A 14,410-nucleotide genomic window follows, 5' to 3' on the forward strand; every position below is an offset into this window, starting at 1 on the left:
CATCTCTGTCCAGCCAGGGTGCTTTGAAAAATTTAGAAGAACTATCACCTATTTGCAAATGATGTGACTGACAAGGGATTAATCTCCAAAATATAAAAACAGCTCATGCAGCTCAATATCAAAAAAAAAAAAAAAAAAATGGGCAGAAGACCTAAATAGACATCTCTCCAGAGAAAACATGCAGGTGGCCAACAGGCACGTGAAAAGCTGCTCAACATCGCTTATTATCAGAGAATGCAAATCAAAACTACAATGAGGTGTCACCTCACACTGGACAGAGTAGCCGTCATCAAAGGGTGTGGAGAAAAGGGAATCCTCCTACACTGTTGGTGGGAACATAAATTGGTACAGCCAGTATGGAGAACAGTATGGAGGTTCCTTCAAAAACTACAAGTGGAGCTACCGTATGATCCAGCAATCCCACTCCTGGGCATATATCCAGAAAAGATGAAAACTCTAATTCAAAAAGATACACGCACCACAACATTCACTGCAGCTCTGTTTACAATGGCCGAGACATGGAAGCAACCTAAATATCCATCGGCAGATGAATGGATAAAGAAGATGTGGTATATATACACAATGGAGTATTACTCAGACATTAAAAAAAAAAGAATGAAATAATGCCATTTGCAGCAACATGGATGCAGCTAGAGATTATCATACTAAGTGAAGTAAGTCAGAGAGAGAAAGACAAATATGATATCACTTATGTATGGAATCTTAAAAAATGATACAAGCCAATTATTAGAGAAATGCAAATCAAAACTACAATGAGGTATCACCTCACACCAGTCAGAATGGCCATCATCAAAAGTCTAGAAGTAACAAATGCTGCAGAGGGTGTGGAGAAAAGGGAACCCTCCTACAATGCTGGTGAGACTGTAAGTTGGTACAACCACTATAGAGAAACAGTATGGGGGTTCCTTAAAAACTAAAATTAGAGCTACCATATGATCCTGCAATCCCACTCTGGAGAAAACCATGATTCAAAAAGATACATGCACCCCAATGTTCACAGCAGCACTATTTACAATAGCCGAGACATGGAAACAACCTAAATGTCCATTGACAGATGAATGGGTAAAGAAGATGTGGTATATATATACAATGGAATATTACTCAGCCATAAAAAGAGAATGAAATAATGCCATTTGCAGCAACATGGATGGTCCTAGAGATAATCATATTAAGTTACGTAAGCCAAAGACAAATATATGATATCACTTATGTGGAATCTTAAAAAAATGATACAAATGAACTTATTTACAAAACAAATAGACTCAGAGACATAGAAAACAAACTTACGGTTACCAAAGGGGAAAGGTAGCGGGGAGGGATAAATTAGGAGTTTGGGATTAACAGGTACATACTGCTATATCTAAAATAGATAAACAGCAAGGACCTACTGTATAGCACAGGAAACTATTCAATATCTTGTAATAACCTATAATGGAAAAGAGTCTGAAAAAAAAATAGCTGAATCACTTTGCTGGATACCTGAAACTAACACGACATTGTAAATCAACTATATTTCATTTTTTTAAAAAAGCACTATCACCTATACCCCTAGTAGTTTTGTGAATTCAGGTTAAGAGGGAAAATTAATATGTACCAATTAGAAAGTAATCAGTTGCTGATCATTGTCACACTAACCCAGGGAGAAAAGTCATCAATATTCAACTCAGATTTATTGATCACCAAAAAAGCTGTGTTCAAGATTGGCATGGCAACCACTTCCTAAGGAAGAAGAAAGTTGCGAGTGTCACGGAGAGATTAATTTTAGCTGCATGATCTCTTTGCATTGAAGTATGAGTCTGTTTAATTGAAATAGAGGTTTGCTAATGTTGCTGCATGGTCCCCCAGCCAGGAATGTGGGCAGTGTGTCTGGGTACACCGGCCTGAACGAGGCGACTGCACACACTTCTGAAATGGTCATGCTTTGATGTGACAGGAATATAACTGGAAAGAAAATGGCTAGATCTGAAATGGGTACAGTCTGTGGTATTGTTTCTAATTATTTGGTAACCAGGAACAGAATATGTTAACGGACATAAATTCACCGTTCTTTTCATTCTAACTTTCCTCTTTTGTGCAACTCCTCTTACTCAGTTTCAGAATTAATGCTGGGGGTTTTGTTGTTAAATACGATGTGATTTCACACACACAGACGCTACAGTGTTGTCATCAGGCCTTCTGTATTTTCTGACGTTTGAGATTTTCCGGTCCTGATTTCAGCCTCACGCACGGTGTAGGCAGGAGGCCTGACTGGTGATCTGGTTTCTTCTAGGCGCTGGAGGATCGTCCTAGCTCACTCCTTGTCGACCAGGGAGACAGTAGCAGCCCCTCCTTCAACCCTTCAGACAACTCCCTTCTGTCCTCCTCCTCGCCCATTGATGAGATGGAAGAGAGGAAATCCAGCTCTTTAAAGAGACGGCAGTAAGAAATGTTCTCATTGTCATTGTTCGGTGGCCTCCCTCCTGGCTTTGTCACCTACAAAGCTATGGCCGGGATTCATCTCTGAGTCACACGAGCAGGAGACCCAGGGTCTCTCGCCGAGCGATCGTACGTTTGCAAAGTACTCAGAACCTCAAGAGGGCGCAGTAAGCCATAGCTGCAGCTTTTATTGTTTTATTTGTATGTTATACTTTATTTATAAATAAGAATGATACAAGAATATTTTTTGTCACTTCTGGTGAGACACTGCCGTACTTTCTATTATACACATAGTTGTGAAGAAAAAAGAAGATAACATAAAATTAAATGCAGTCCCCAAAACTTGAAACATACCTTAGTGGTAGAGCTTTTCCGTTTCAGTTAAAAAGTCTTGAAGAATATTACAAAAGGTTTAAAATTGCATTTGGAGAAGAGGAAAAAACTTAACCAGCTGCATGCATACAGAGACTTGGTTTTATTGAGTGCTGTATGCCAGCGCCTAGAGTGGCATCAGGGGCATAGGAGGTGCCTGGCCAGTGTTGGCTGAGTGAATGAATGAACAAACCAACCAACCAACCAACCTTTTTAGGTCAACTGAGGTTGTTTGCTATAACCGATCAAGGAACTGTCTTCTGTTATCTGAGTGGCCTTAAACGGTTACTGAACCTTACGAAAAGAAATACTTCTGAACGATGTGATCAGACCCAAGGCTTTAAACATCTGAGTTAAATTTCTTTTGTTTGTCCAGCGAAGCTTAAAATGACTTTACCGTGAAAACACAAACAAGCAGAAACCCTGCTTCCTTTAACGTCATGCCTTTATAACAAAGTTAGGTCTGTGCTGCTTTTGGTCCTCGTACGTGTGATCAGAGTCCGGTGGTGTGAATTCACCCGGAATGCGAGGTGTCTTGTGACCTCTGCAGCACCCGTGGGTCGCCCACATGAACCTGTAAGTGACTGGGGACACACAAGAATGGGAGATCCAGTTGTGCAAGTTTGAGAGGTCACTTCATAGCCGCCCCTGCAGAATCTGACCTGACAAAAGCACAAGGGCGGGTGAATTCATTCAGAAAATTCCTTGGATTGTGGGTGGTGAACACTGTTTTTTCTCTCTTTTTCAGCTACGTTTTGCAAGAGTTAGTGGAGACAGAACGTGACTATGTGCGGGACCTCGGCTGTGTGGTGGAGGTGTGTGTCTCGGAGATGTAATAACCTGTATCCATCCGCCCTGAGGTTTGCCCCGGGGGGTGTTGTGCTGGACAGTTGAAAGCCGGTACCTTCTCAAAAGCTTTAAAAATATTTTTGACTAAAACAAAACACAGTAACAACAACCAACAAAATATTTCTCAAAAGTAAAATTTAGCCAGATATCTCAACAATCGGTATTCATTTTTTAAAGGCTTCTTTTTTGCATGGTGCATCTTGACATGGTCTCTTCTTTTTATAATTAGGTTTGTAAATATTATCGCCAACCATTGAATTTCTTATATGGAAATCTGGCCTTTAATTATTTTACAAGAGTGGGTATCACCACAGAAATGAGGACATCATTGGTTGAAAAGTCAATGTGACAAGCTATGGATTCAGTTACATCCTGAATCCACCTGGGTTCAGAGCTTGGTCTGTGGCTACCACCCTAGGCCATTTGCTTGTAGTTTTCACAGAACAAATATGTCACCACTTTCGCTGCCCCGAAGTTGATAGGTACTTTGTACCCATAGCAAAACCACTGCCTTTCATACTAAATCAAGGGCTCTCTGTAGGCTTGTCCCTGCCGTTAACTTTAGGGCATAATCATATTAATAAACTCAACTTATCAAAAAGCTATTTTTATAATATAAAACTTTTATCACTTATTCTTTCAGGTAACATAAAGGATTAAACATGCTTGACATGTCTGTAATCATTACTGACAATAACTTGAAAACTTCAGAGCTTCTTGTACAGGCTGAATCACATTCAAGTTATATAGAAGTTTTAAACCACATTTTAGCAGCATAGTTAATCAACTGTTGTTAAAAATCAGTTTGTGAAAAGTATGTTGTTAAATCCTTATTTAACAAATTATGTAAATAATCCAAAAAGAAAAGAAAATCTGTTTATATCAGATCAGTACTGAGAACAGAGGAAATATGCTTCTGGCCAAATATTTAATCTTTACAAGCTGACAAGATGATTTGTTTTTTTGAAACCATTTACATTTATTTAAACTTTCCAGTTCCTCAGAAGAGTTTTGATCTACGAATGCTAAACAGTTCAGGGAGAGAAAATCATGTCAATGAATGTAACTGTATTTCAGGGGCCAGTTAAGGACACATTTCACAAAGGGTTTTTGTTCTTAACTAAAGAATTAGTTTACAAGACAGTGCGTATGTCTCTTTTATCCTTTGTGGCTCTCAATCAGTAAACCATTACTTGATTCAAACATGTTCAATGAAATAATCTTATCTTTAAATATTTAATTTTAGGGCTACATGGCACTTATGAAAGAAGATGGCGTTCCCGATGACATGAAAGGCAAAGACAAGATTGTGTTTGGCAACATCCATCAGATTTACGACTGGCACAGAGAGTACGTAAAATACATAGCATGCTCATTGGTGGACAGTCGTATCATCACCCGCTAAACTGCATCACGTCAAGCGAACGAGGAAGGATATTTGTTGATTCATTTCATTTCCTTACCTATGTGGCCCCATGGAGGTAGCTGGTGTAAAGGAATTATTGGTGTTCCGAGGCCTTTTCTGGTTGCATTTCGTAGCGTGAGGAAGTGAAGTCTCTTACCTTCTTTGTGCTGATCCATCCAGGTGCCCGTGTTGGGAAGGCTGGAAGCCCGGGCACCGAGCCTGACCACCTGGGTTCACAGCATGGTCCTGACCCCGAGCCCTTTGCTTCCCATCTCTTGGCCTCCATCCTTTCCTCTGCACAACGTGGGTCATGCTGTTACCCTCCTCATGGGACTTTCGTGGAGAGTGACTGAGCTAATACATGTAAAGCACTTAGAATAACATCTGCATAGAGTGAGACTCGATGAGTGTTTCTAATGAGAATTGCAGCCACCTCTTTAATTAATGCAAATTACTGTTAAGAGAGTTTTTTCAAGTCAGCTTTAATGGGGAAAGTAGACATGACTGCCCGTGAAAATCAAATTTGATCCCAGTACCTTGCCACGCCTGTCCTAATCTACAGTGAAACCTATTTTAAAAAAGGATATTTGGTGCTGTTATCTAGTCATCTGCTCCCAAGGCTGGTTTTCAGCTGTGACAGGAAAGGGGAAACAGCACAAGGCTCCTGGGACGACCAGACAGAGAAATTGCTCCCGGCGATGTGGCGTCTGCCGTGGTGTGCGCAGAACTAGGGATATTGAACCCTCAAGTGCAGCACGGTTCCCCGTAGCATTTATTGGCGAGCTGGTTCGCACCAGATATAAATATCAACATACGTAAGTGATAATTAAGGTGGGCATGCATCTTGCCAACTACTGTGGCCCAGAAGAAGTGTAGTTGTCCACAGCTGTTTTCTTTCTGTGGATACCTAATTCTGATCTTAATGGAAGCTAATATTTGCAACCTGGAAGTTGATTTTGATAGTATTTGAGAAAACTTTATAAAGCTGGCCCAGGTAACATTCAGTATTTTGTATCTGTTATTATCCAATTTGAGCCTCCTAGAAATGACCATGGAAAGAATACGAAACTCACAGGTACGAGGACCAAGTGTTTAGAAAGAAAAATGACCAATTGCTTTGAAACATTTGTTTTTTACCCCATATTCAGATGGGATATTATTGTTTGTGTCATTTAGAAACAAAATGAGACCAAAAGGTTGATTATCCTTCCCAGAGGAAGGGGAGTTTGCCGGTCAAGGGATGTCTCACTCGGCCTTGCCTTGTAAAACTCTGTCTCTTTTTGCTTTCTGTCCTAACAGAGTGTTTTCAGTGTGCATTATATTTGTTACGCGTATACTTTACACTTCCCAATTGTTCTTGTCAAAACAGAATATTTTGAAAATATAAATCTCAATCTAAAATTCGAAGGCCAAATTGGAAATGGTTCTAATATTTCTCCTTTCATTTCAGCTTTTTTTTAGGAGAGTTGGAGAAGTGCCTTGAAGATCCGGAAAAACTAGGATCCCTTTTTGTTAAACATGTAAGCACAGTAGCATTATTTATATTCTGTTCTGTATTGTCGTATTTAGTAATTGGCTTGTCAGATTAAAGGAGAACTCATGTGTAGGTTACAGAAGTACTTACATTAAGAATAAAATCAAACTGTACGGTGTCAGCGAGTTGGACTCAGAGTCCCCCGTTGCTCTTCGACATGTGGATGGTCAGCTCTCCCAGTCACCTGGCCCCAGTGGGCTGTTCAGTTCACAGACAGTACAGGATGGTCAGAGGGGGGCCAGGGCCAGACCAGAGGGAGGAACATTTGGGGATGTCTGTAGGCAAACAGGTGTCTGGTGCAGGTGGTGATGTGGGGGTTTTTCTAGGAAAAATACTATATTTTCAAAAAATTAGTGACCAGGATTTTTGTATTTTTGCAAATCTCCTTAATGTCTGGCTTAATAGACAGATGCATTTTTATATCAGTTTCTGTATTGAACCTATTGTAGTATGTTTTTTAGTTAAAATTTATGAAGAAAATCCATCCTCACAGATATTTGGATGGAAAGGGGTGAGTGTTTTAATAGCCTTTTCTGATAATTATAGATAATTTTCTTAGATACTACATCAAAACTCAACAAGTGAGAATTTCTTAAAGGTCAGTTGCAGCATGGAATCTGAAAACCCATTGGTGAACTTCTCTTTTGCTTTTGCACTAGAAGCCATTGAACTGTCTCACACTTAAAGGCTCTTTTACCCCTGCACCAGCTTGTGACATCCTGCATTGTAAATTCTGGTTCACTGATTCAGACAGATCTTCCAGATGTTGAAACATTTCAATAAACAGTATCAAAAAATCAGATTTGTTCATATCACCACCCATCTCTTCAGAAAAGTCTTTAAGTATTGTCAAGTTCCAGGTAGCAGATCCATGTTTTCCAAAAGTATAATTTTTTGCTTGAAAGCTTAAGTTTTCATTGTTAATAGACACTGCAGGTTGTTTGCCTTGAAACGACAGGCTTATTTTATTCATATTCAGGAAAGTGTCTACCAGATACCCACGTGTAAATAATTATAGTTTGTGTCCATCATTCTTTCAAGTAAAAACGGTCCATGCAAACAAGCGGTCGGTTCAGCTCATGGCTCAGCCACACAAGGGCTTTGCCTCGACTACTGTAGCACATGGCACAGGTGTCACAAGGATCTCCATTTTGTCACAGGAACGTTAAAAAGATGTATAGTCCATGGTTGAGGGTGGGTTTTTTTGGTATTTATTTATTTACGTGTGTATGTATGTGTATGTATGTATGGCTGTGTGGGATCTTCGTTGCTGCGTACGGGCTTTCTCTAGTGGCGAGCGGGGCTACTCTTCGTTGCGGTGCGCGGGCTTCTCATTGCGGTGGCTTCTCTTGTTGCGGAGCACAGGCTGTAGGCGCTCAGGCTTCAGTAGTTGTGGCATGTGGGCTCAGTAGCTGTGGCTCGCGGGCTAGAGCACAGGCTCAGTAGTTGTGGCGCCTGGGCTTAGTTACTCCGCGGCGTGTGGGATCTTCCCGGACCAGGGCTCGAACCCGTGTCCCCTGCATCGGCAGGCGGATTCTTAACCACTGAGCCACCAGGGAAGTCCACATGCCTGAGTTTTAATACAACGAATTTCTATCACTTCATCGAGGACATCCTTAGGTGAAACTGGCATGTGTAGCAGTGAAAGATATTTGCTAAGATGCCAGCAGTTTCTCCCCCCACTGGTTTTGCACATCACTGCAAATGGTAGCACAACGGAAAGGGCAGATGACAGCTTAGTATTGTTTGGAAAATAGTTTTGATCTAATGGGTCCCCGAAAGGCCTCGGGGACCCCAGGGGTGTGCACACCACACTTTGAGGATCAGGGCATTAAGGGATGGCTCGCTGCCTTCAGTATTTGAGACTAAAGAGCTTTTTCTAACCTCCTGAAAAGAGCCAGGCTTCCTGGGACCACTGGCAAGGTTTGAAGGGGGGAGAGTGATTCTTCGTTTAATATTAAGAACTGTGTCCTTTCACTGCCTCTCGTATTTGCCGGGTGAAGGATGGCGTTTTAAGAAACGTTCCTTTATGAATGAGCTGACACTAGCATGTGCGCCTGTGTTCTAACCCATCTGTTTGCCTTTCATTCCTAGGAGAGAAGGTTGCACATGTACATAGTTTATTGTCAAAATAAACCAAAGTCTGAGCACATTGTCTCAGAATACATCGATACCTTTTTTGAGGTAAGACCTAAGTTACAAACAAAGTATTTCTGAATCCTTTGTTACAGTTGATTTCAAAAAATTGAAATATCATTTGTTTCCCAGGACATTAAGCAATCCTCAGGAAATTTAGCCTCAGTCATATGAGTTCTGAACCTGTATTTCCTTCCTATATATCAGAGAAATGAGTGTAAATTCAAGCTGTGATCATATCCCTTAGTATTCAGAGGACTGGGGTCATGGTTAAAATAAGGAGTTTTAAAAATCAGTGTCAAACTTAAGGCTCATTTCAAATTCAGAATAATTCATGATCTAGACTTTTAGCCTAGAAATAAAATATTTGTTTGTATGAATAAAAGAAAGCAATTGAGAGAAGGCCGTTTCAGGCAAGCGTTAAAGACTGTTTTGAAAAACAGCTCAGAAAGCTTCCAGTGTCAAACTTGGACATTCTGAGCGAAGGCACAGCGCTTGTTGGTGGTGTGCAGCGTGGCACCTTTTCTCTTTTTTACTCTTTTCTAGAAGTAGTTACTTCTACTGCAGTGTAGTCAGTTAGCATTTCTGACGGTTACAGGGGCTTTAAAAGACAAAACTTAAGGTCCTCCTTTCTACTTTGAAACCACAGGACTTAAAGCAGCGCCTCGGCCACAGGCTGCAGCTCACAGATTTGCTGATCAAACCAGTGCAGAGAATCATGAAGTACCAGCTGCTGCTGAAGGTGAGGCTTTGCCGGTGCCCGTGGGGGGCAGGAGCCCATTTGGCCGGAGGACAAGACTCGTGAGGGGATGGAAGGGCTTGGCAGGAGACGGGAATCTTTTCTGTAAAACGTATGAAGCAGTCTTGTCATTTCTGCTTTGAAATATTTGAGTAAATTTTTTTAAATTTAATAAGACACCTTACACTATCATTTACTTCGGGTTCTGAACCAAAAGGTCCGTGAAAGTGAGCTTTTTCCCCACCACAGAGCTTGAATACTAATGAGCTTTCTTGGGCTCTATCCACCTTACATATTTTCTAATCTTCTTGGGGCTCCAGATGAAATGAAATATTTAATCCCTGCCTGTTCCTCTCTGTGGGCTCAGCAGTAGCCCTTGATTGATTCAAATTCCTAAGCACCACTGAAGGCAAAGTCACACCATTTTCCACCATAAAAGTGACTGTTAAAGGTGTTGAGATTCCTTCATGTATAAAAGTTAGAACCTGGATGTAAAGAGATGAGCGCTTGTCTTGGAGTGAAACAGGAATCGTGACCTGCTTAGATAGATCTGGTCTGACTTTGCTCTACTGTGCCTTGAAATCCACAAAAGGATACCTTTCCTTTGTGTTACTGGGAGGAAAAAACGAGGATTCTCCCAGCGCCTGGCGTCTCACGTGATCAAAAAGGTTACTGCCACGCGACCATCACCCTTGTCATGCCCTTCTCTCCATTTCCCTTGCAGGACTTCCTCAAGTATTCCAAAAAAGCCAGCCTGGATACGTCGGAACTAGAGGTACTTACACCGCCGGGCCCTGGGCTCCCCTCTCAATCCCCGCGCGTCCCCGACGCAGCCTGTCTCTGGGAGGGGTGGGGGCGGCGGGTGACGGCGGGCCTACCCAGCCCCGGGTGTGCCCTCTGCACGCCAGCGGGCGGGGACGGGGAGGACCTGATCGAGGAGAGGCATCTGAGGGTCAGCACGCCAGCCTTGCCCTCTGGAACTGAACGCTCGCTCTGCTTTCCCCCGACCCCACCCCGCAGAGAGCCGTGGAGGTCATGTGCGTCGTCCCCAAGCGCTGCAACGACATGATGAACGTCGGGCGGCTGCAAGGATTTGACGTAATGCGGCTGTTCTTCTTTAAACTCGGCCTCTGGCTGCCATCGCTTTCTTTGGTCTCGGATTCTTTGTCTCCACCTGGAGAAAGCTGATCCTTTTTGCTTGGTTTTCTGGCTTCTCTCCCCGTCCCTCAACCTGATTGCTATTTTCTTTCAACTTCTTTTGGTGCATTTGATTTGTTTTGGGGGGGACCTTCCTCTGCTCAAAGCCCAGCGCCTTGTGGCGGGAACAGGCAGGACTCTGCTTTGGCTCTTGGGCCCTCTGCTGCTGCAGGAGCGGAGTTTCCTTCCCTGGCATGAGGCGTAGTGGAAAGCAGGGGGCCCGTCCTTCCGTCGTCTGTCAGCCCTGGGGGTTTGACCCCGGGGTCACCGTGCTCATCGTTAGTCGACAGACTTTTCTATGAGTTGACGGTCTACTCAGATTACATATTACCTATTAGTATCCTAAAGATATTCAGAACCAGAAGCCTTTCTTTTTTTTTTCAATTTGACTGTTGAGTAAGAAGATGGGAAGGTTTTACTTTTCTTGCCTACTGTTTTGCTAGAGATTTGGGTTTAATGTGCTGGTGCTGTGGTTCTCCAAAAAGCACACACAGGCTCTCCTGGACAGCTTCTGAAAACCCAGGCTCCTGTGCTTTTGTGAGCGGGTGCCGCCAGGGGTGCTGGTGCCACCGGGCCGCGGACCGCACCTTGAGAAGCATTCTTCCACTGTGAACGAGATCCTTAGATCCACTTTCAGTCTTTGACTGTAACTGAGGCCAGTGATTTACACAGAGGTTGGCAAGAATTTTATTTAGATGATTTTTCTGTTTGGAGCTAAGACCTCATTTTTGTGAAAGAAATGTTTATGCTGTATAAATTAAGACGAGAAAAATATATTTAAAATGTAGCGTTCTGTGGGAGGAAAGCTAAAAAACAAAAAACAGAACTTCCTATGTCTTAACTTCGAATGCAATGTTTTCTTCTCCCATTTCTTTGCCCCCTTCTCCGTGTTCTAGGGTAAAATTGTTGCCCAGGGCAAGCTGCTCTTGCAGGACACGTTCTTGGTCACGGACCAAGACACGGGGCTTCTGCCTCGATGCAAAGAGAGGCGGGTGTTCCTCTTTGAGCAGATCGTCATTTTCAGTGAGCCGCTCGATAAAAAAAAGGGCTTCTCCGTGCCAGGATTCCTGTTCAAGAACAGTATCAAGGTAACTTGTGTTTGCCTGTTTTCTCATGTGTTAACGCATGTACCCGTCATGCTGATAAACTGTTTCCTTCTCAGTTATGACATGTCCTGATCTTTAGTTTATTAAATATTTAGAGAATTTTCTAATACGTTTCAGAACCTTTAAATTCACTCCATCTGTCTACTGTCTGTATTCCCCAGTGGCTGATGTCTTACACATGTGGCTACAGCGTTCATTTTTACCATAATGAGAAGACCTCACCTTGGTTAGTTTCTGTACTCCATCTTCTCTAGGACCATGTAAAATTATTTAAGTTCAGAGGATAGCTTACCCAGGGTCTTCTTCTCTTCTCCATTCAACAAGGACCTACTCTGCCCTCAGAGCTGGGCAGGGGCTGTAGGGGTGGACAAGGTGGGTTGGCTTGCTCTCTGACAGAAGAAAAGAACAAATAAAATGACTGCAAATGGCCCTGAGTCTTGTAAAGGGGACAAACCGAGGGTGAGACAGAGGAGGCCTGAGGTCCCAGCAGGTTAACCTTTCTAGTTAACTGTTTAAGCTACTAGTTAAACCCCTGGTCATCCCCATGTACCTGAGTTAAAGGAGTCATAAAAAAGCAAGACAATGATTTCTGAGGCAGTAAAAATGGCAGCTCAGCCAAAAAGTGGTGGTTGCAGTTCTGACCTAGGATGAACTTCACTTTGCGCTTGACCAGTGGAAATAAATGTGCTTTAGTTTTTTTTATCGTGGTAGCCTCGTAACATAAAATTTACCATCTTAACCATTTTTCAGTGCACAGCCCGCTGGCATTAAGTATGTTCACACTGTCGTGCAGCCGTCACCACCCTCCATCTCCAGGACTCTTTTCATCTTGTAAAAGTAAAACTCATCCTCATTAAACACTAGCTCCCATTCCACGCCCCAGCCCTGCAGCCACCCTTCTACTTACCGCCTCGAGGAATCTGACCACCCTAGATGCCTCGTCTAAGTGGAATCATAACAGTGTTGTCCGTGGCTGGCCCACTTCACGGAGCACAGCGTCCTCCAGGCCCACCCACGCTGTAGCCTGTGACAGAGTGTCTTTCCTCTTTAAGGCTGAATAATAGGCCTTTGTATGTACAGACTGCGTTTTGATTATCCATTCACCTGTTGATGGACACTCGGGTTGCTTCTACCTTTTGGCCATTGTGACTAATGCTTTAATCTTTTTTAAGGTGAGTTGCCTTTGCCTGGAGGAAAACGTGGAAAACGATCCCTGTAAATTTGCTCTGACATCGAGGACGGGTGACGTGGTGGAGACCTTCATCTTGCATTCATCCAGTCCAAGTGTTCGGCAAGCATGGATCCATGAGATCAACCAGATTTTAGAAAACCAGCGCAATTTCTTAAATGGTAACGTGTGTTGTTACTGGGCACGTGTTTCCCTTCCCTAATGTACACATTCCTATTTCTCGTCTCTTCCCTATCACACACGACTAGGAATGACAGGACTTACTGAGCACTTACCGTGGACCAGGCTCTCTTCTAAGCATTGTCCATATATATTGCTTCATTTCATCTTGAGAACGACCCAAAGTGGCAGGTAGTGATATTATTCCCATTTTATAGATGACGAAGCTGAGGCACAAAGTGGATTCGTAATTCGCTCCAAGTCCCACGAGTTGCTGGTGGCAAAGTCGAGATTCAGAGCAGCCGTGTGCCCCTCACCACCGTACCGTTCACGCTGTCCCCCAGGCTCTCGTACCACATGCGCCCAGAGCCCTGTCCTGGGAAAGAAGTGCGTGAGAAAAACTAAGGCAGCAGATGTAATTGGCCAAAGATGTTGGAGACATTCTTGTGTGCAACTTTAAAATTTGTGTTTGACCACCTTGTACATCTACACCAACCTCCTCATTATAAAAACAAGACATCTTTTTTCCTTCCCACTTCCATGACATGAGTGATTTTAGAGGAGCAATACAGTAATAATACAGCAGAACACAGGACAGTAGTAAGGTGCCAGCCACCTCAGGGGAAAGGCCTTCTCCACAGGGAGAGTGACCGCACTGGCCTTAGGTTGCAGGCAGTTCGACTCTTTATATTCCTGACCTGAAACTGCTGGCTTCTCTTGGTGACCACTGAGTTGGGCTCTGGTTTTAATTTGGTGATTAGTGAAGAGCGTCAAATTCAGTGAGAAGCTAGATACTCACTCAATGTCATGTCTTGGTCCTTTTCTCCATGTCCGTGTTCTGTGTCTACACCCCGGTCCAGTAGGACGCTGTAATCTCTCTGTCACATAAAACCACCCCCATACTTCGAGTGACATTCAGGAACACAGGCACTCAGTGAAAAGTCAAGGTCACGTGGCATTTATGGCCAAGGGGTAATCAGCTGCCCGGGTGTTAACTCCAGGCTCCCATCCAGACTGAAGACTGAGCATTTCTTCCATGTGCAGTTAGAACTGGATGGCTGGGGCTGGCCGGCGGGGGGGACGGCTCCTGTGTATGGAGAAAATAGTTTTGCTCCCATGACTGTGAGCGAATGCAGGTCTCTTTAAATGTGTAGTTCTGGGCTTCCCTGGTGGCGCAGTGGTTGAGAATCTGCCTGCCAATGCAGGGGACACGGGTTCGAGCCCTGGTCTGGGAAGATCCCACATGCCGTGGAGCAACTGGGCCCATGAGCCACAACTACTGAGCCTG

General features: G+C 43.4%; 1 protein-coding gene across 3 annotated transcripts in view; it reads left to right on the forward strand.

The window, feature by feature from the left end:
• Positions 1–14,410, forward strand: part of TRIO (trio Rho guanine nucleotide exchange factor) — a 375,721-nt gene that overhangs the window by 341,800 nt on the left and 19,511 nt on the right. For all 3 annotated transcript variants that reach the window (XM_028492812.1, XM_055086510.1, XM_055086511.1), the window contains exons 38-47: positions 2,291–2,439; positions 3,557–3,623; positions 4,904–5,007; positions 6,513–6,582; positions 8,691–8,780; positions 9,382–9,474; positions 10,196–10,246; positions 10,492–10,569; positions 11,565–11,756; positions 12,947–13,124. In XM_028492812.1, the coding sequence (XP_028348613.1) occupies positions 2,291–2,439; positions 3,557–3,623; positions 4,904–5,007; positions 6,513–6,582; positions 8,691–8,780; positions 9,382–9,474; positions 10,196–10,246; positions 10,492–10,569; positions 11,565–11,756; positions 12,947–13,124 (1,072 nt within the window). The remainder of the gene's footprint in view (positions 1–2,290; positions 2,440–3,556; positions 3,624–4,903; positions 5,008–6,512; positions 6,583–8,690; positions 8,781–9,381; positions 9,475–10,195; positions 10,247–10,491; positions 10,570–11,564; positions 11,757–12,946; positions 13,125–14,410) is intronic.

The sequence above is a fragment of the Physeter macrocephalus genome, chromosome 8 (genome assembly GCF_002837175.3).
Source record: "Physeter macrocephalus isolate SW-GA chromosome 8, ASM283717v5, whole genome shotgun sequence".
Classification (NCBI taxonomy): Eukaryota; Metazoa; Chordata; class Mammalia; order Artiodactyla; family Physeteridae; genus Physeter; species Physeter macrocephalus.